Here is a 20,446-nt window from a genome sequence, read left to right as displayed (position 1 = left end):
GGCAGTGAAAACTCTGAAGATGGCCTCCAAGAGAGGAGTTTAAATCTACAACAGCGGATATAAAGTAGGAAATGTAGTTTTTGATACTTCTGTGTTATCTATACACAAGACTACCTGCATGGCATATGGGAATAATTAAAAAGCATATGAATTTAAAAACAGGTGAATCTAGAAGAATGATCCAATACTGTAGAACAACAGTAGCTATTTTAAGTGCATGTTGAAATCTGTCATATGCGTGAAAATACACACTGAGAAATTGCAAAGTCAACATATCAACACATTAAAAGAAAGTGTATGAGAAAGAACATAAATGGATAGTAAAATTATTTCAGACTTTTTCGTTTGTTTTATAAATTAAAAAAGTTAAGAGTCTGAGGACAAATTATTCAACTGTTTATCATACATAAGACTGCATGACTATAATACAAAGGGCTTATCTTTTTTTCATTTAACGTTACAATATACACAGCAAGTCCGGACTAGATCTTACAATCTGAACACAGGTATATTACCTTTTTCCATGCTGTTTAAGTTTACAATGCACAGAAGTCCTGTAACCAAACTGTGCAGTAAAGCACACAAAACTGGACTGTAACATAACACAGTGTGCAGAATTACTGGGCTTTGTAATTTTTTAAGTAAATAATATTTCCTTTAAAGTCTCACATTTTTGGTGCTTGCTAGAGTGTGTCAATGGGCACTGACAAATTGACCCTCATGTTTTTCCATCTTACATTCTTAGTCCGCAGAAAGTACTGGGCCTGTTTGTATATTGCTAATGTTTTAAAATTTTCAAGACATTGTATTTCCGTAACTCATGGATGTAAACATTTCTGAATTCAGTTCAAAAATACTTAACAATTCAATACACGAAGATTATGCACTTGGTAAAAATGGGATTTATGACATGTACAGCCTCGTTTCTTCAATCTAGGAACAGCAAATGTCCAGACCGCCTTGAGTGTGTAAAAACAAACTGCTCATTGCTTATCCCTAGCTGATTTCACGTGGCTTTCCCAGTATATATTCCCTGTGCTGAATAACCAAACTATTGTTTATTATGTCTCAGCTCATCTCCCTATCCCATTTCAAATAAAAAAATAGTTCTCTGATTACATGTCACTATTATATTTTTGTAATGCCCACCCATAAAAGGCATTACGTTAAGCAACAGCCTAGTCGACTGTGTTGTTTTAAGGCAGCATAACCCTAACCAATGAGGCACCTTTTAAAAACCACCATATCACCTCACATCTCCCAAACTTCACATTGCCTTTGCTTTAACTCATAGTATTCTTTTGGGCCTGTCCATGCTTTCACATCATCTTACGTTACTGGGGAATACACATCGCCGGCTGTTTCCAAATATTCTGAATCTAGTGTCCCTTATAACTTCAGGAGCCTGAACAAAAGCTTATAGTGTAACAGATACGATACTGTTGAATAAGGTCTAATATGTGCAGTACACAGATTGCTATTAATGTATGGCTATGAGTTCAGCAACAGTTCCAGTTTTGTATAAGCAATAGTACAGCCATAATTTCAACTGACGTTTAAAAATGGTCTAGTTACACCTTGTGTAAAAGTGCAGAACTGCTACATTATTGGTTACAGACATCTATGTGCTATAAAACAGCTTTGGTACAATAAATTATCAAAAAGGAAAATAAATTTTTGTAAAATTCACAGCATAATTGTGAGGCAAAAAAAAGCAGTCACATAAAATTCTGCAGTTTTAAAAATGTTCAGAATGAACAGAAGACCTCTTGTGCAGAAGTAATGGTGGAGATACCACGTGCTGAGAAAAAGCAAAATAAAGTAATAAAAGCAGGAAGGAACACAGTTGTAGTTATTTCCATCAAACGCAAACTACTACTTCTGCGACCTTCAACCAATAAGGAAGTCAAATTTATGACACACACAAAGTGACCTTGCAATACCCTACAAACAGTGGGTCACAAAAGTCTATTTTAAAAGAAAGGCCTCTTGAATTACCCATTCTCTGTGTTTTCAGCATTAAGGACTGTCTGCAAAAGCATGTCCAAAAGTGATTGCATCTGAAATGGTAGGCTCTAACTCAAGAGTCCAAATCCATAAGGCCAAAGGTTATACCAAAGACCACCACATAGACCTCCCCAACATAGGCAAATATAAACCTTTTGATTGCTTCTCAGTGCAACTTAGTAATGAGTCTGGACGTGTTCCAGCACTACCTGACTGTGGCCTCTATTTGGCGAGCCCAACAGTATTTCATTTTAGCTGCTGCTTTACTCCTCAGTAGGTTCAGACAAGGAGAGCTCTGATGACCGCCACATAGCATGCTCGATGTGCCTTCTGCATTCCATTGCAACTGTCCCTTTATACAATAAGAGATGCATTTTGCTTAGGGACCCCTCCAAGACAGTGCTGCCTTTTCTTTTCCCGTATTTTGGAGGCTTCAAATCCCCAAATCACACAAAAGGACTCATAGGGCCCATTTTTTGTAAATGTGCAGTTATATATTTGTTTTTATCTTGTTGGCAACAGGCTATGGATAGTACACATATCTGTGGCTGATTATTACAAAACAAAATAAAAAGTGATTGGGCTGTGGAAAGTTAAAATGGGAGAGCAAAAGGAGAGGCACCACCTCTGAGCAATCCAAAAAACATGAATTTGGATATGGCTCTTTAAAAAAATAATAAAAATACTTTCACTTAATTGTCTCTTTGAAATCTTTTCAAGTTTAAAAAAATAGTCAGCTTTGCCCTCTTGTAGCGGTTCAGTGTGTTTATCTCCTCCTGATTCAAGCAGCTTTGCACTTGCTCTTTTTGGGAAAACACCACTTCTAAAAACACACACAAACAAACCTAGTTTGAAATTAGTCACGAGCTAGCTACAGGACTTTGCTGAACACAAACTCCTGTCATTGGAGACTCTTCTCTATCAATTCCTTGCCTCATTGTCAGATGTCCTTCAGTTACAAAATGAGCAGGCCCAGTGTTTGCAGGAAACTGGTACGCTGGATGCCCTCCTATGCCAGTCTCTTGGCGTGGATTAGAGTAGACTGTCAAATTAATGTCCAAGGCTCCATTCTGTCCAAAGTCCAAGGCATTAATTGCCACTGGGCGATTCTGGTATGCCTGATTACCTTGATTACCGGTAGAGGAGGAAGATGTAGAGGAAGAAGTAGTTGAGGAAGACAGAGATGTTAGGGAGTGGTGTGTGTGAACCACCTCCATAGAATCCTGGGTAGAAGAGCTACTTGTTGGAGAATTATAGACCCTAGGCCTTGTTCTGCTGCCCAAATGTTGCTGTCCATGGTGGTGATGATGGTGGTGGTGGTGATGGTGGTGAGAGCTATTTGTTTGGTGATGTAATGCATTCTGTTGTTGAGGAGCTACATGGAAGGTTGTTTCTTGAACTGGATGGGTTTCAACCGTCACCTTTATTGGATCTTCAGTACCAGTCCAACCAACAGGAGGAGGAAACTGTGGTCGCACCTACAATTGAAAACAAATACTTCAGTTTTATCCATATATGACTTAACAGATACATATTTGTGGCTGAATAATTTATAATGCAAATCTCTGAAAGTCAAATTGAGAAAGGGAAAAGTACTCACCTCTAACCTTAGCTCGCCACTGCATTAATCTTCACTGAGTTAATGAACACTGAATAGTACTGCTCACATACTTCTACTTTATCTCAGAACACTTTACAAGAGAAATGCAACAGCAACTCCATTTCTGGTTAGATTGATGTTTTTGGGCCGAAGTATACAAATCGGATGAGAAGAATGGGGCAATCCAGGAGACTAATGTATGAATACAGGGCTTGCTGTTGCTCCTGTGTCTGAACTATCGTTTTTCAAACTCCAACCATAGCATTATAGACATTTTAGATTTTAGTGAAGAATTACAGTATTGTAGTTGGTGAAAATATTGGCAATTCTTACAACTTTTCCGAACTGAGAAGAGAGGGTAAGTTATTCATAATACTAGCTCTGAGTCATGGGTATTCTGTCAGAATCTATAAACAAAAGAATATCTCTGGACACAGAAACACCATTTGAAAATATCCTATCTTTAAAAAAAATCTATAAGATGGACCATTCTATCTTAATTTACAAAATGCAGCCAAGTCAGTCAAAATACATTTCATTGTGTACTTTTCAAACTGAAAAAGGTGTCTGATATAATCTTTACGAGTGCAAAACCGATTCTGCCCTTTAACAAAACCTGAATCTGTACATTCCCATCACGATCTCAATATCTAGCTTTGCAGCATAATAAAAACGGATAAACTGGCCGCATTTAATTAATTTAATAAAAAGAGGTGCCAATAACATCTAAAAATCCAATGCCATAAACGAAAGTGACAAAAAACAATTCACTAACTATGCTAGTATACAAGTTACTAAGGACAGGTTGCCAAAGTGTCACTATGCCTTAAAGGTATCCCACTCCTACAGAATCCCACCACTCTAAGCAGGCGACGTTTAGGTTAGTTCATTTTATCGACACAACAGGATCCTGGGTTTTTATTTACTTGTCTGAGGAAGTGGGAGGGTTGCTTATGACTGAGGATTCCTACAAAAGAGAACACTAAGATTACAGGCAAATAATAGTCGTAAGCAACAAACAGAACAGCAAGTCCATCCAACACAAAAACGCAGATGAATGAACAAAAAACCTAAGTGATATAACCAAATAGATTCCATAAGGAGGCCTATGCAACCTGACCATCAGCACTGGAGTCTTTTCCCCTAATAGAGGGAACTTTAAACTTTATACAAACCTTTCTGTTTGCTAACTAGCAACATAGTAAAATATAAGATACTATCCACTTGGCGGGTGATTTAGTAGGGAGCGAAAACAAGACTAACTGGATCATAATTCAAAAAAACCTGTTCAAATTGTTTAATCTCTTTTGTTTTGTCTAAACAGAATTGAAACACTATATCAGGAGAGCACTGGTTGGCAATAAAATATTCTGATTAACTTGAAAATCTGACAGCTCAGTTGAATTTTCAACACTGCCTTGTACTTATGGAGAGGGGTGTGAAACTGATATCTACCAAGCAGCCAGATGGATTGTGTGAGGAGGAGAAGCTTTGCAATACGTCTGTTACCAGGACTTAGGGCCTTGGCCTGGTAGTCTCCCTGCTGGGAGAGAGGAGAGCACCCAGAGAATCCAAGATCACATGCCCTGGAACAACAGTATCTGCCTGCTTGCCACTACCTGTGTGCCATGTGAAGCAGAGGAGAGGTGCTGATGGGAGCAAGGTACAGTAGGACGTCCTGTCGAGTGGACTACCTCTGTTAGGGGTGAGGAAACGGCTGCTGCATCAGTCGGGTCATTGTTCATGAGCAGAACCAAGTTGGTGACACTTGTATGCCAAAGGAGGGCCACTGTGAATTCAGTTGTGTACATCGTTCACTGGTCAGGCCAGAGTCTGTGCATAGTGGGAAAGTAGTGCCCCCATGTGCCAAGAGGCTGCTGTGAGAAGACCGCTGCAGCCCTGTGTGGTAATGGACTGTGACCCCATATTGCAGGAGGAGCCATAGCCAAGGACTTCAGTCTACCTATCGACCCAGGATGAAGGAATTGCACCAGGAGCTACATATTCCTCCTCCAGCCCTCAATATTGCGAGAGGAACCTGTGACAACTTGCAAAGAGGAGCCATCGAGAATCTCCAGGCACTGTGGAGGCATGACCAGGAATGATGACTCCGACAGCTGAGTGCAACACGCTTGGCTGCGTGCAGTGAACTCATTGGAGTTGACTGCTGCCACTCCAGCGGCGGTGAAGGAGCACGCTCAGGAAGTCCAGTCACTCAGATCCTGCGTGGTGCGGGTAAGAATGATATTGGGCCTGACAGCCCTGGGACAAAGGGCATCAGTGGAGAACTCATTGAAGATGTATGTGGTACATGTGGGTATGAATGATGGCAGAGAGTGTTTATCACTTTATGTCCATTGAGCGCTCTTATTTATATATAGTGATTGGTGATTTAAAAAAAAAAAAAATGTGATAAACATTTTGAAATCGTTTATTATTGTATGTATAAGGATATATTCCATGCTCAACGTTGACAATATCATTTAGGAATCCGGTGTTGGAACCTTTATAGGAGGTAGGTGTTTTTGCTTTTCTTACACTCATTGAAGATCTTTCAAAAATCTATCGACAATAGGGGACATGAACTGGGATGGCTGATCTGTCAACAGCAAAAAGGCAGAGAAGTAACCTTTGATGGTGCCAAAAGCAGAGCCCTGCTAGGCCAAAGAAAGAATAAATAAGAGAACTTGTGAAAGCGGTGCAGCTATGGGATCAACTGTATTTTCTGTACACCACGATACAAACTTGTCCCAGTGGCAGGTGAATACTGTCTTGTGAGAGAGACACCTGGCTGCCAGAATAATATTACAGACTTCAGGTGGAAGGTCAAAAGCTGTCAACTGTTGCTGCTCAATCTCCATGCATGAAACTGGAGTATTTGCAGGTTTAGGTGCAGCACCCTGCCCTGTTGCTGTGACAAGAGATCTGCCCAAAGAGGTAGCCTGATTGGAGGACTGATTCTCATGCTCAGGAGTTCTAGGTACCAAAAGCGCCATGCCCAATCTGGAGTCACAAAAATTACTTGGGCCTGGTAGTTCCTGATCTTCTTGAGAATTCTGGGCAGGGGTAGCACTGGCAGAAAGGCGTACTGGAGTTAGGAGCTCCATTAGAGACAAAAAACGTCTCAGAGCGAGAGCTGCCTTGGACACTCAAAACAGATGACATTACACATTCTTGGCGGTGGTGGACAGATCCAACCAAGGCTCTTTCCACAACTGAAAAAGGCCTTCTGCCATCTCGAAATGGAGATGCCATTTGTGATTCATTAGACATAGGCGGCTGAGTTCGTCCACTCTGGCATTCAGAGGCCCATTGAGTACTGAACCACTAGGGAAATGCACTGGTGTCCAGCCACATCCAGAGGTGCAGCACCTCTTGACTAAAGGTCCATGACCCCATCCCGCTTGCTTTGTTGCAATACCACATGGCTGTGGTCACCATCACTGCAGTTCCATTGCGGTACGCTCCAAAATCTGGATCATGTCAGAGAGGTTCCCCGAGGCTGCATCCACTTGAACTTCAAGCCCCACTGCACACCCCCAATATACCAACTGACATGAATCACCAGCAGGATGCCCTGATGCCCAGCAGCCTCAGAGTCAGTCTCGCTGAAACTTGGGATACAGGATGAAACATCGGTATCATAGCCTGAATATCCTGGAATCCCTGTTTGGGAGGATAAACCATTAACTACTAAAACACTGTGTGGAAATTATTTCAAGGAAATACAGGGATATTAAAATTGGGAGTCCATCATAGGGTATGCCTATGGACACTGAAGAATAGAAAATTGTAAACAGTCCTGTGGACTATATTTATACTTATTTATATTTATACTTCGAATGGTGCAAATAAAGTGCAAATAAGAGAACAAGAAGGAATGACAGAATGGCAAGTATTAAGAATAGGCAGTAGAAAGTAAATATGGAACAGAAGGGTGAAAGGAAGAAGGAAGGGTGAAAGGATGGGCAGAAAGGTGAAAAGACTGACGTAAAGATGAATGGAATGAAGGGTGAAAGGTTGCAGTGTAAATGACCTGAGGAGTGAAAATCTGACGGGGTAGGGAGAAGGAAAGTTGGCATTTTCCTGCCTTAGCCATTTAATGGCAACAGCTTGTCATTGGGTCCGATGACTGGGTGTAGCTGATAGTTGGGCTTCGTGTATTCCTACTAGACAGCCACACACAATAGAGAGCTTAGGTGCGCCTGGATGGGCCATCACTGGCACGATGGCAGGGTAGAGGTTGGACCAGTCCTAATTATAACTGAATAGGTTGTATCTTGCCTCCGCTCAAAGATCTGCCTTGCCCTGTCATTAGCATGGACCCAGGACAGGGAAGGCAGGTGTGCCTGTGGACTTCAAAGGGAAACCTCTAAAAGCTTGTTCCACTTCTCAAAAGGTCCAGGAATAAATACTAGACCTCAGACAGCAACTCAGTACAATTCTGGACCTGTGGAGACTTTGCCAGGAAGACTGCTGTGCTGCTGAAAGGACTTCTACCCTGCTGGACTGCTGCCTTGCTGGATTGTTGTCCTGTCTGAGAAAGAAGGACTGGACCTACACCTGAACTTGGGTCTCCCAGAATGACTCCAAGGACTATTCTACTGGCATCCTTTTCAGGGACATAACAGGCTCCCAACAACCTGACCCAGCACCCAGATCCAGCTGGAGTAAAGCCCTGACCTTCAAGTATTGAGGTTTTTTGGCTCTTGGTGACTGAGAATGGGCCAGTTGGTTCCCAAACTTCGTCGCTCGTACTGCCCGCCAACGCAAAGTTCCATCAACCCGACTTCGTGCTACAGCATCGACCACTCCCGGAGAGGGCCACCATGAAGCGCCAGCCCACCTGCTTGAGATGGCAACAGGATCCTTGGGCTACATCGACAACCGTCCACAATGCCAGAGCTGCTCACACAATCCTGTTTTATATCTGGCATAATTTCTTGTCTGTGGAAAGTTCTCTATTTAGGGAACCGGATGAGGTGGAGCTCTAAGCACTGTAAGGTTTCTTTGCAACCTAGACTTCGAGGAAGTCTGAAAGTTGCATGCTTAGGAGCAAAAAGGGTGTGAAACAAGAGCTTTGCATTTGGCTCTATTCTTCTTTCCACAGTTCTGAAATGGAAAAAATAAATCATGTAAGTGTGGAGGTCGGTTGCAGGAATCTTGGAACTAAGGTCTCCAGTTGCTTGTCTCAAATGTGGCAGAGGCTTCATAAACTTAAGTCACAGTCACAATTTTCAGCTTCTATTGCAACTAGTCAGCACTTTAAAAAAAGTAGCTATGTCAGGGAGGAGGAGTGTTCGATTTCTTGGAGTACTTGTTCATGTCAGTGCTATTATCCATGGTGGCTGAAGCAGCTACAGGCAAACATCTCTAGGAAGAAAAGGAATGCTGCTCACTGGAAACACTTGCCATCGTAACTTTGAAGGGTGCTAAGCATCAGACACTTTTCGTAATGTGAACTTTTGTCAGTTTATTGCACTTGAGTTGAGCAGTGATCAATACACCTTTAATTGTTTATTCCTGGGAGAGTCTTATAGGGTTATACTTTAACGCCTCTTAGGTTCTATGAATTAACCGGTCATCTGGCAGAAGAAAAGAATGAGCAGAGATAGGTGGTGCTTTTCCTGGGATTGACTTTGGCTCATGTGAAATATGCAGAAAGACATGCAGCTCTTTTGGCCAAGGAATTTCAAGGCTCTGGGGAAGCAGGCACAGCCTGATCCTTTTTCAGGCCTAAACACCAGTCACTGTGGAACAACCCTTTAACAACATGTGCCAAAGGTGAACTCTTGCAACATTACAGAAACTCGATGTTGGGGGTTTGAATAAATAACTACATTTCGCATTGAGGGCTAAAGACAACCATGACATCTTAACATTAGATATCAACTGGAACAACTGAGATATAAGAAAATAATTTTGGGGCCCAAAAAGGGGGGGAGGGGGGGTAAGAAGGTTCAGATGAGGGAGATAGCTCAGTCTCCATGATGGGGGATCCTGTGGGCACTCGATCTAGTCCCTCATGATGAACCAGGAGGTGCACTCCATCCTTGTACCTGAGCCTTCTGTATGCTTCTCAAGACATATTCCATTACTTCTTTTTGAAGTGAGAATCAAGAAGACAAGTCCTAATTCCTGCCCCAAGACTTATTTCCACAAAAAGAATGGCAATTATCAAAAGTCAGTATGGATACTACCAGTGAGAAGCGAGGTAATACCTTGAGTGAAAAGATGGAAAAAGGCACACATCTCATAAAAAAATGTATGTTTTCCAAGGGGAGGTCATGACCCCACATTTAAACACTGTTTTTGTCTACACAGCCTTCTCACTGGCTGCTGTGATCGGAAATCTTTGCTGAACTGTCTGACTTATCCTGGAAGGCATAATTAGAAGGTGTGGGTTCAAGGATTCGCGAAAGTGCAGTGCCAGTTTATTCACTCCACTTACAGGCTACAAAAGAAGCAAAAGGTTTCATTCTTCAATTTTTTTAAATGTTAAAAACTGAGGCGTTTTCAGTCAAACATACTTTTTAAGATTTTACTCCCAAAAACACATTGCATGGCTTGGAGACTTTTGGTGTTTATGATTTATTCTAAAGAAAAAAGTGAGTTTTGGGAGTTCAGTATGTGTTAAGAAATATTAGACAGCTTAATAACATCACATACAGCCATGATGGTAAAATATACATATATACACACACACTAGAAATGGCCTCTCTGCAGGGTCACCCCCCAAACTTTTTGCATTCCTCCTCCTCTTTTTCTGATCTCCTTTTTGCTGGCTTTAAGACTCTGGACACTTTACCACAGCTAACTAGTGCTAAAGTGCATGTGCTCGCTCCCAAAAAATATGGTAACACTGGCTCATACCCGATTGGCATATTTAAGTCCCTAGTAAAGTGCATTACATATCCCCAGGGCCTGTAAATTGAATGCTACTAGTGGGCCTGTGGCACTGGTTGTGTCACCCACATAAGTAGCCCCTTAACCATGTCTCAGGCCTGCCATTGCAAGGCCTGTGTGTGCAGTTTCACTGACACTTCGACTTGGCTATTAGAAATACTTGCCAAGCCTTAAACTCCCCTTTTTCTACATATAAATCACCCGTAAGGTAGGCCCTAGGCAACCCATAAGGCAGGATGCTATGTAGGTGAAAGGCAGGACATATACAGGTGTGTTTTATATGTCCAGGTAGTGGAAAGCTCCTAAATTCGTTTTCCCCTACTGTAAGGCCTGCTACTTTCATTGGCTAGCATTAGGGCTACCCTCATATACTATTTGAATGGTACATTTGGATCAGAAAGGGGTAACCAGGTCATATTTAGTATGGCCAGAATGGCAATAGAAAATCGTGCTTACTGGTGAGGCTGGATTTCATATTACTATTTTAGAAATGCCGCTTTTAGAAAGTGAGCATTTCTCTGCACTTAAAATCCATCTGTGCCTTACAGTCAGCCTGTCTCCAATCAACGTCTGGGCTGGGCTTTTTAACAGCTTCTTTGTGCATTTCACCCAGATAACCGCAAACAGAGGATACTCAGTCACACCTGCACTCATCTACATACTGAATGGGTCTTCCTGGGCTGGAAGGGCGGAGGGCCTGACACTTACATTCCAAAGGCTAGTGGCCTGCCCTCACACAATGGACTGCCAAACCCTCTACTGGGACCCTGGCAGACAGACCTATACTGAAAGAGGACCTTGGGTACTTCAAAACCACTCTTTGAAGTCTGCCCCACTTCAAAGGGATTTTTTGGTATATAACCTGGGTCCCTGACCCCACCAAATCAGACACTTCTGGACCTGGACCTGAACCTGCAACCTGTCAAGAGGCACTGCCTGGCTACACAAAGGACTCATCTGGACTGCTTTGCTGAGAAGGACTGCTGCCCTGCCGCCCTCTGACTTTGCTGAGAAGTGCTCTCCAAGGGCTTTGATTGATTTCATTTCCTAAAGGAACTCCTTGTGCGCTGAAAATTGCCACACAGCCTGCCGGAAATGATGCACAGCCTGCCTTGCGATGAGAAAATAGCCACACAGCCAAACCGGAACGACACAGCCAGACTTCCGGAGTGAAGAATCGATGAAGCACCTGCCTTGCGGCCGGAAATACGATTCACAGCCGAACCAGAACGACGCAGCCCGACTTCCCAAGTGAATTATCAACGCAATGCCTGCCGTGCAACAGAAAATTCGATGCACCACCATACTGGATCCACACAACGCCTGTGACTTTGTCCCGCACGCCCAAGATTATCACACATCGTCCCTGGGTGTCAAAATGATTCCCACACCGCAGTGAGGAACCAAGACTACGCACCAGAAATCGACGCAAAGTCCCTTGCAGCATGGAAAGAAACGACGCATCGTCTGTGCCGTGCCGGAAACTCCAAAACCCTATTTTTCAACGCATCTCCTCCTCTGCGGTCTCCGTGTGTGTTATTTTTTAAGCAAACCGGGTACTTTGTGTGATCAAGAGACAACTGTTGATTTCAAAGAATTAAGACTCTCTAATCTTGCAAAAGTGATATCTCAACTTGTGCTTACTGACTATCGTTTTGACCTTACTTTAACCAGAAAAACATCATATTGTTCTAAACCTGTTTGGCGTATTTTTGTGGCGTTTTCACTGTGTTACTGTATGATTTATTGCACAAATACTTTACACATTGCCTTCTAAATTAAGACAGACTGCTCAGTGCCAAGCTACCAGAGGGTGGTCACAGGATAATTTGGATTGTGTGTGACTTACCCTGACTAGGATTGTGGTCCCTATTTGAGCAAAGGTGAATACCTCTGCCAACTACACACCCCATTTCTAACAACACACATATAAACACACACACACACACATATATATATATCTACACTCCACACACACACACACACATATATATGTGGAAAATGTCACTTACCCAGTGTATGTCTGTTCGTGGCATGTAGTGTTGCACATTCACATGCTATGCATAGGTCCCGCCATCTAGTCTAGGCTCGGAGTGTTACAAGTTGTTTTTCTTCTTTCTTTTCGAGTCACGGGATCGAATGACTCCTTTCGGTAATAGTGGGAATGGGCATCGACACCTTTGTTTAATTGTTTTCCCGCAGAAGGGTGTAAGAAGGAGTGATAGAGTCAAAGAATGTAAATGTACAACTAAATGTAGTAAGTAAATAAGATGTCCATGTAAATGTGAAGTATATATCTATATGGAAAATGTCACTTACCCAGTGTACATCTGTTCGTGGCATGTTCCGCTGCAGATTCACATGCTGTGCACTGTTCCTGCCATCTAGTGTTGGGCTCAGAGTGTTACAAGTTGTTTTTCTTCAAAGAAGTCTTTTCGAGTCACGGGACCGAGTGACTCCTCCCTTTCGGCTCCACTGCGCATGGGCATCGACTCCATCTTAGATTGTTTTCCTGCATATGGTGAGGTAGGAGTGGTAGAATGAGAATAGTAAAGATGTCCATGCAATGGAATAGATATGTATGTACATAGTTTGTGCTAAAGGAATGTTTATTTACATATATACAATTTCTAATTGCAACTTAAACGGCTACAGGCTCCCGGGGAGGTGGGAGGGCGCATGTGAATCTGCAGCGGAACATGCCATGAACAGATGTACACTGGGTAAGTGACATTTTCCGTTCAATGGCATGTGTAGCTGCAGATACATATGCTGTGCATAGACTACAAAGCAGTAATCCTCCCAAAAGCGGTGGTCAGCCTGTAGGAGTTGAAGTTGTTTGAAATAATGTTCTTAGTACAGCCTGTCTTACTGTGGCTTGTTGTGTTGCTAACACATCTACACAGTAGTGTTTAGTAAACGTGTGAGGTGTAGACCAAGTGGCTGCCTTACAAATCTCTGTCACTGGTATGTTACCTAGAAAGGCCATTGTTGCCCCTTTCTTCCTAGTGGAATGTGCCTTTGGTGCAATGAGTAGTTCTCTTTTAGCTTTTAGGTAACAAGTTTGAATGCATTTAACTATCTACTTGGCTATACCTTGTTTGGATATGGGGTTACCAGCATGGGGTTTTTGGGAAGCAACGAACAATTGCTTACTTTTACAAAATGGTTTTGTTCTATCTATATAGTACATTAGTGCTCTTTTTATGTCTAATGTATGCAGTGCTCTTTCTGCTACTGAGTCTGGCTGTGGGAAGAAGACTGGGAGCGCCACAGTTTGGTTTAAATGAAACAGTGAAATGACTTGGCAGAAATTTTGGATTTGTGCAGAGAACCACTTTGTTTGTGTACTTGTATAAAGGGTTCTTCAATAGTGAACGCCTGTATTTCGCTAATTCTTCGTAGTGAAGTGATGGCTACTAGAAATGCTACCTTCCAAGTTAAGAATTGGATTTGGGAAGAATGCATGGGTTCAAATGTTGGGCCTATGAGTCGTGTAAGTACACTATTAAGATTCCACGAGGGTACCGGTGGGGTTCTTGGAGGTATGATCCTTTTTAGTCCTTCCATAAAAGCTTTAATGCCTGGTATTCTAAATAGTGATTTTGTGTGTTTAATCTGCAAGTAAGCAGAGATTGCCGTGAGATGAATTTTGATGGAAGAAAAAGCGAGATTTGCTTTTCGTAGGTGTAGTAAATAACCCACAATGTCTTGTATAGAGGCATCTAACGGCGTGATTTGGTTTGCTTGGCAGTAGAAAACAAACCTTTTCCATTTATTAGCATAGCAATGCCTTGTGGTAGGTTTTCTTGCTCGTTTAATGAACTCCATACATTCTTTGGAAAGATTTAGGTAGCCAAATTCTAAGACTTCAGGAGCCAGATTGCTAGGTAGAGCGTTACTGGATTGGGGTGTCTGATCTGTTGTTTGTGTTGTGTTATCAGATCTGGTCTGTTTGGGAGTGTGATGCGAGGTACTACTGAGAGGTCCAACAGTGTGGTGTACCACTGTTGGCGTGCCCACGTTGGTGCTATGAGTATTAATTTGAGTTTGTTTTGACTCAGTTTGTTGACTAGGAAAGGAATGAGTGGGAGAGGGGGAAAAGCGTAAGCAAATATCCCTGACCAATTGATCCATAGAGCCTTGGACTGAGGGTGTGGGTACCTGGATGCGAAGTTTTGGCATTTTGCATTTTGTTTTGCTGCGAACAGATCTATGTCTGGTTTCCCCCACTGGTGAAAGTATTTTTGTGGTATCTGGGGATGTATTTCCCACTCGTGAGTTTGCTGGTGATCTCGACAGATTGTCGGCTAATTGATTGTGAATGCCTGGAATATATTGCGCTATTAGGCGAATGTTGTTGTGAATTGCCCAATGCCAAATCTTTTGTGCTAGGAGGCATAGTTGTGATGAGTGTGTTCCCCCAGTTTGTTTAGGTAGTACATTGTTGTCATATTGTCTGTTTTGACAAGAATGTGTTTGTGAACTAGAAGAGGTTGAAATGCTTTTTGTGCTAGGAAGACTGCTAGCAGTTCTAAGTGATTTATGTGTAGTTGTCTTTATTTACTGTCCCATTGCCCTTGTATATTGTGATTGTTGAGGTGTGCTCCCACCCAATCAATGACGCACCGTTGTGAGAATGGCGTGAGGCACATGGTCTTGAAAAGGCTGCCCTTTGTTTAAATTTACAGGGTTCCACCATTGAAGCGAATAGTGTGTTTGGCGGTGTATCAACTCTAGATCTTGGAGTTGACCCTGTGCCTGCGTCCATTGTTTTGCAAGGCACTGCTGTAAGGGCTGCATGTGTAGCCGTGCGTTTGGGACAATTGCAATGCATGATGCCATCATGCCTAGGAGTTTCATTACAAATCTGACTATAGTGCTGATTTGGTTGTATGTTTGATAGCATGGTCTGGAATGATTGTACTCTTTGTGGGCTTGGAGTGGCAATCGCTCTGAGTGTTGTGTTGCTCCCAAGTATTGTTGTAGTTGGGATGGTTGTAAGTGAGATTTTTGGTAATTTATAGAGAACCCTAGTTTGTGGAGGGTATCTATTACATACTGTGTGTGATTATGACACCGTTGTTGAGTGTTGGCTTTTATTAGCCAATCGTCGAGATATGGGAATACGTGCATGTGATGTCTCCTTATATGGGCTGCTACTACAGCGAGGCATTTTGTAAATACTCTGGGTGCTGTTGTTATCCCGAAGGGCAATACCTTGAATTGGTAATGTTTTCCCTGTATGACAAACCTGAGGTATTTTCTGTGAGATGGATGGTTGGGTATATGGAAATACGCATCTTTTAGATCCAGTGTTGACATGTATTCTCCGTGTTTTAGTAAGGGGACTACATCTTGTAGTGTGACCATGTGGAAGTGTTCTGATTTGATGAATAGGTTTAGAGTCCTGAGATCTAAAATTGGTCTTAGTGTTTAGTCCTTTTTGGGAATAAGGAAATATAGGGAATAAACCCCTGTTCCTTTTTGATGGTGAGGTACTAGTTCTATGGCTTGTTTTGTTAATAGTGCTTGCACCTCTATTTGTAACATGTCTAGATGTTGCGCTGGCAGTTTGTGCGCTCTTGGGGGAATATCTGGAGGGAAATGTGTGAATTCTATACAGTAACCATGTTGGATAATTGATAGGACCCATGTGTCCGTGGTTATGTCAGACCAATGTTTGTGGTAAAATGTTAGTCTTCCCCCCACTGGTGATGTGTGTTGGGAAAGGGTGACAGGCAAGTCACTGTTTGTTATTGGTGGCCTGCTTAGTGGACTGAAACTTTCTCCTTGATCTTGGGAATTGTCCCCTGAAGGAGCCGCGAAACCCCCCTCTCTGATATTGGGATTGGTAGGTGGGTTTTGGTTGAGAGGTGGATGCCTCTGAAGGCTGTTGCCTGAAACCTCCCCTATATTGCGGTTTCCTGAATGTCCCTCTATACTGGTACGAGTAAAGCGCGCCCATGGCTTTGGCCGTGTCAGTGTCTTTCTTCATCTTTTCAACGGCTGTGTCCACTTGTGGCCCAAACAGTTGTTGCTGGTGAAAAGCCATGTTCAGTACTGCCTGCTGTATCTCATGATTGAACCCTGAGGATCTTAGCCAGGCGTGCAGTCTAATTGGGACTGCCGTGTTCACTGTTCTTGCTGCAGTGTCAGCGGAATCCAATGTGGAACGAATTTGATTGTTTGATATTGCTTGCCCTTCCTCTACCCCCTGTTGAGCCTGTTTTTGATATTCCTTGGGGAGATGCTGGATGATATCACTCATCTCGTCCCAGTGAGCTCGGTCATAACGTGCGAGGAGGGCTTGTGAATTTGCAATACACCACTGGTTGGCAGCCTTTGACGCCACTCTCTTTCCCGCTGCATCAAATTTCCGACTCTCTTTATTTGGCGGTGGTGCATCTCCCGATGATTGTGAGTTGGCTCTTCCTTGCAGCACTAACCACTACAGAGTCTGGAGGCAGCTGTTGCGTGATGAACACTGGGTCTGACGGGGGTCGTTTGTACTTCTTCTCCACCCACGGTGTGATGGCTCTCCCGTTGACTGGCTCTTGAAAAACTTGCTGAGCATGTTTAAGCATGCCTGGGAGCATAGGCAGGCTCTGGTAGGAGGCATGCGTGGAGGCCAGGGTATTAAAGAGGAAGTCGTCCTCCAATGGCTCTGAATGCATGCTAACATTATGGAATGCAGCAGCCCTGGCCAAGACTTGGGTGTATGAGGTGCTATCCTCCGGTGGAGACGGTTTTGAAGGGTAGCACTCAGGGCTATTGTCCGAGACAGGGGGATGGTAGAGGTCCCAAAGGTCTACATCATCTTGCGACTGCACAGTGTGTGTGGGTGACTGTGCAGTGGGCGTGGCAATAGGTGACCCGGTCCTTTCTGGCGAATGTGGGGGAGAAAGTTCTGGCAAAAAATGTCTAGTTGGCGATTTTTCCCTGGCCACATTAGCTCTTGGCTGATCAGTCTCTGATTGTGGTTGGAAAGCCAGCTTTCTCTTGAACTTGAGAGGAGGGGCAGTCTGGATCTTCCCAGTATCCTTATGGATCTGTATCCATGCCTGCGTTTGGTCAAACTCTTCAATTTGAAGCTCCTCTTCAAATCTGTGCCTCTCTTTTAGCTGCTTAGAGAGCCCATGTTCCTCGGTGTACGAGGTCTTTTTCGGCTCCGAAGCCGGTTTTCTCAGCACCGAAACGGCCATTGTGATGGAAGGCATCGGCTCCGAAAGGCTCTTTCGAGGCTTAGTTGACTCGACAAGTCGGTGTCGAGATTTTTCGACGCCGGGTTCTCGGCTTGAGTCTGAAGACTTTGGCACGATTTTGGCTTTTTTCGGTGCCGAAGGTGTTGCTTGGTCACCGCTTTGCTTTTTATGGGTCGAGCCATGGCCTTCAGGCAGTGGCGTCCCCGAGGCCTTTTGTTTCTTCGACTGACTGTGGGGTCGGGTCAGGCGTACTCACTTGTTGGCCTGCTGTAGGCAGTCGGTCTCCGTCTGAGTCGTCTGTGTCCGATCCCTGGATGGAGATAGCCATCTCCTCCTCTTCGACGTCGAGGTGTTCCGAAGTTTTCGATGCCATCTGCATCCGCCTCGCCCTCCGATCCCTCATGGTCTTCTTTGATCGAAAGGACTTGCAGGCCTCACAAGTATCTTCTCTGTGCTCCGGTGACAGACACAGATTACAGACCCGATACTGGTCTGTATAGGGATACTTAGCGTGGCACTTTGAGCAGAAACGGAAAGGGGTCCGGTCCATTAGGCTTCGATGACGTCTGTGGTCGGGCCGACCGGGCCTCAGCTGGGCGCGGAAGCCCCAAAGGGCCACCGAAAGGGTGTCTCGTAGGTGTCGATGGAAGATGTTTCCCGATTTCAAACAATACTGACGCTTTTCGATGATTTATAGTCTTTTTCCGATTTGAATAACGGAGCGAAGAGGAACATGTCCGAACCCGATGGCGGAAAGAAAATAATCTAAGATGGAGTCGATGCCCATGTGCAATGGAGCCGAAAGGGAGGAGTCACTTGGTCCCGTGACTCGAAAAGACTTCTTCGAAGAAAAACAACTTGTAACACTCCGAGCCCAACACTAGATGGCAGGAACAGTGCACAGCATGTGTATCTGCAGCTACACATGCCATCGAACATATATATATATATATATATATATATATATATATATATATATATATATATATATATATATATATATATATATACACATACATATACATACATATATACATATACATATATACACATACATATACATATATATGGAAAATGTCACTTACCCAGTGTACATCTGTTTGTGGCATGTTCCGCTGCAGATTCACATGCTATGCATAGTCCTGCCATCTAGTGTTGGGCTCGGAGTGTTACAAGTTGTTTTTCTTCGAAGAAGTGTTTTCGAGTCACGGGATCGAGTGACTCCTCCTCTTCGGCTCCATTGCGCATGGGCATCGACTCCATGTTAGATTGTTTTCCCGCAGAGGGTAAGGTAGGAGTGATAGTGTATAAAGAAAAGAGATGTCCATGCAAATGGAATACAGATATATATATACATATGTACAAATTAATGTTTTAACTTAAACGGCTACAGGCTCCTGGGGAGGCGGGAGGGCGCATGTGAATCTGCAGAGAAACATGCCACGAACAGATGTACACTGGGTAAGTGACATTTTCCGTTCAATGGCATGTGTAGCTGCAGATACACATGCTATGTATAGGCTACAAAGCAGTTTTGCCTCCATAAGCGGTGGTCAGCCTGTAGGAGTTGAAGTTGTTTGAAATAATGTTCTTAGTACAGCCTGTCCTACTGTGGCCTGTTGTGTTACTAACACATCTACACAGTAATGCTTGGTAAATGTATGGGGTGTTGACCAAGTGTTTGCTTTACAGATTTCCGTCATTGGTATATTTCCTAAAAATGCCATTGGTGCTACTTTTTTCCTGGTGGAATGTGCTTTTTGTGTTACTAATAGCTGCCTTTTAGCTTTTAGGTAACATGTTTGGATGCATTTTACTATCCATCTAGCTAGTCTTGTTTTGAGATAGGATTACCAGTATGTGGTTTCTGGAACGCCACAAATAACTGGTCTTCCTAAATGATTTGGTTCTATCAATGTAACACATTATAGCTCTTTTAATGTCCAATGTATGCAGCGCTCTTTCTGCTATAGAGTCTGGCTGTGGGAAGACGACTGGGAGTTCCACTGTTTGATTGATATGAAACGGTGATATCACCTTTGGTAGAAATTTTGGGTTTGTCCGAAGTATCACTTTATGTTTGTGTACTTGTATGAAGGGTTGTTCAATAGTGAAAGCTTGTATTTCACTAACTCTCCTTAATGAAGTAATTGCAACTAGTAATGCAACTTTTCATGTTAAGTATTGAATCGGACATGAATGCATAGGTTCAAATGGTAGACCCATGAGCCATGTGAGTACAATATTTAGATTCCAAGAAGGCGTTCTTGGTGGTATGATGCGTTTTAGTCCTTCCATGAAGGCTTTGATAACTGGGACGCTAAATAGAGAGGTGTGCTGTATATTTTGCAAATATGCTGAAATAGCAGTGAGATGTATTTTGATGGACGAGAAGGCTAAATTTGCTTTTTGCAGATGAAGCAAGTAACCTACAATGTCTTGTATTGATGCTGAAAGAGGGGCAATCTGTTTAGATTGACAGTAAAACACAAACCTTTTCCATTTGTTCGCATAACATTGCCTGGTAGTGGGTTTTCTAGCTTGTTTAATTACTTCCATACACTCTATTGGAAGATGTAGATATCATAAGACTTCAGGAGCCAAATCGCTAGATTGAGTATTGCTGGATCTGGATGCCTGATTTGTTGTTTGTTTTGTGTTAACAGATCTGGTCTGTTGGGGAGTTTGATGTGTGGTACTACTGACAGATCTAACAGTGTTGTGTACC

General features: G+C 43.1%; 1 protein-coding gene across 2 annotated transcripts in view; it reads right to left on the bottom strand.

Annotated features, from left to right (window-relative positions):
• Window positions 1–380: 380 nt before the first annotated feature.
• Window positions 381–20,446, bottom strand: part of DYRK1A (dual specificity tyrosine phosphorylation regulated kinase 1A) — a 633,571-nt gene continuing 613,505 nt past the window's right edge. For both annotated transcript variants that reach the window (XM_069202549.1, XM_069202550.1), the window contains exon 13: window positions 381–3,485. In XM_069202549.1, coding sequence (XP_069058650.1) covers window positions 2,868–3,485 — 618 coding nt within the window. In that variant the 3' untranslated portion in view covers window positions 381–2,867. The remainder of the gene's footprint in view (window positions 3,486–20,446) is intronic.

This window comes from Pleurodeles waltl, chromosome 8 (assembly GCF_031143425.1).
Source record: "Pleurodeles waltl isolate 20211129_DDA chromosome 8, aPleWal1.hap1.20221129, whole genome shotgun sequence".
Lineage (NCBI taxonomy): Eukaryota > Metazoa > Chordata > Amphibia > Caudata > Salamandridae > Pleurodeles > Pleurodeles waltl.
The sequence above is the reverse complement of the archived record's forward strand: the minus strand, read 5'-3'. Positions and strand labels throughout refer to the sequence as shown.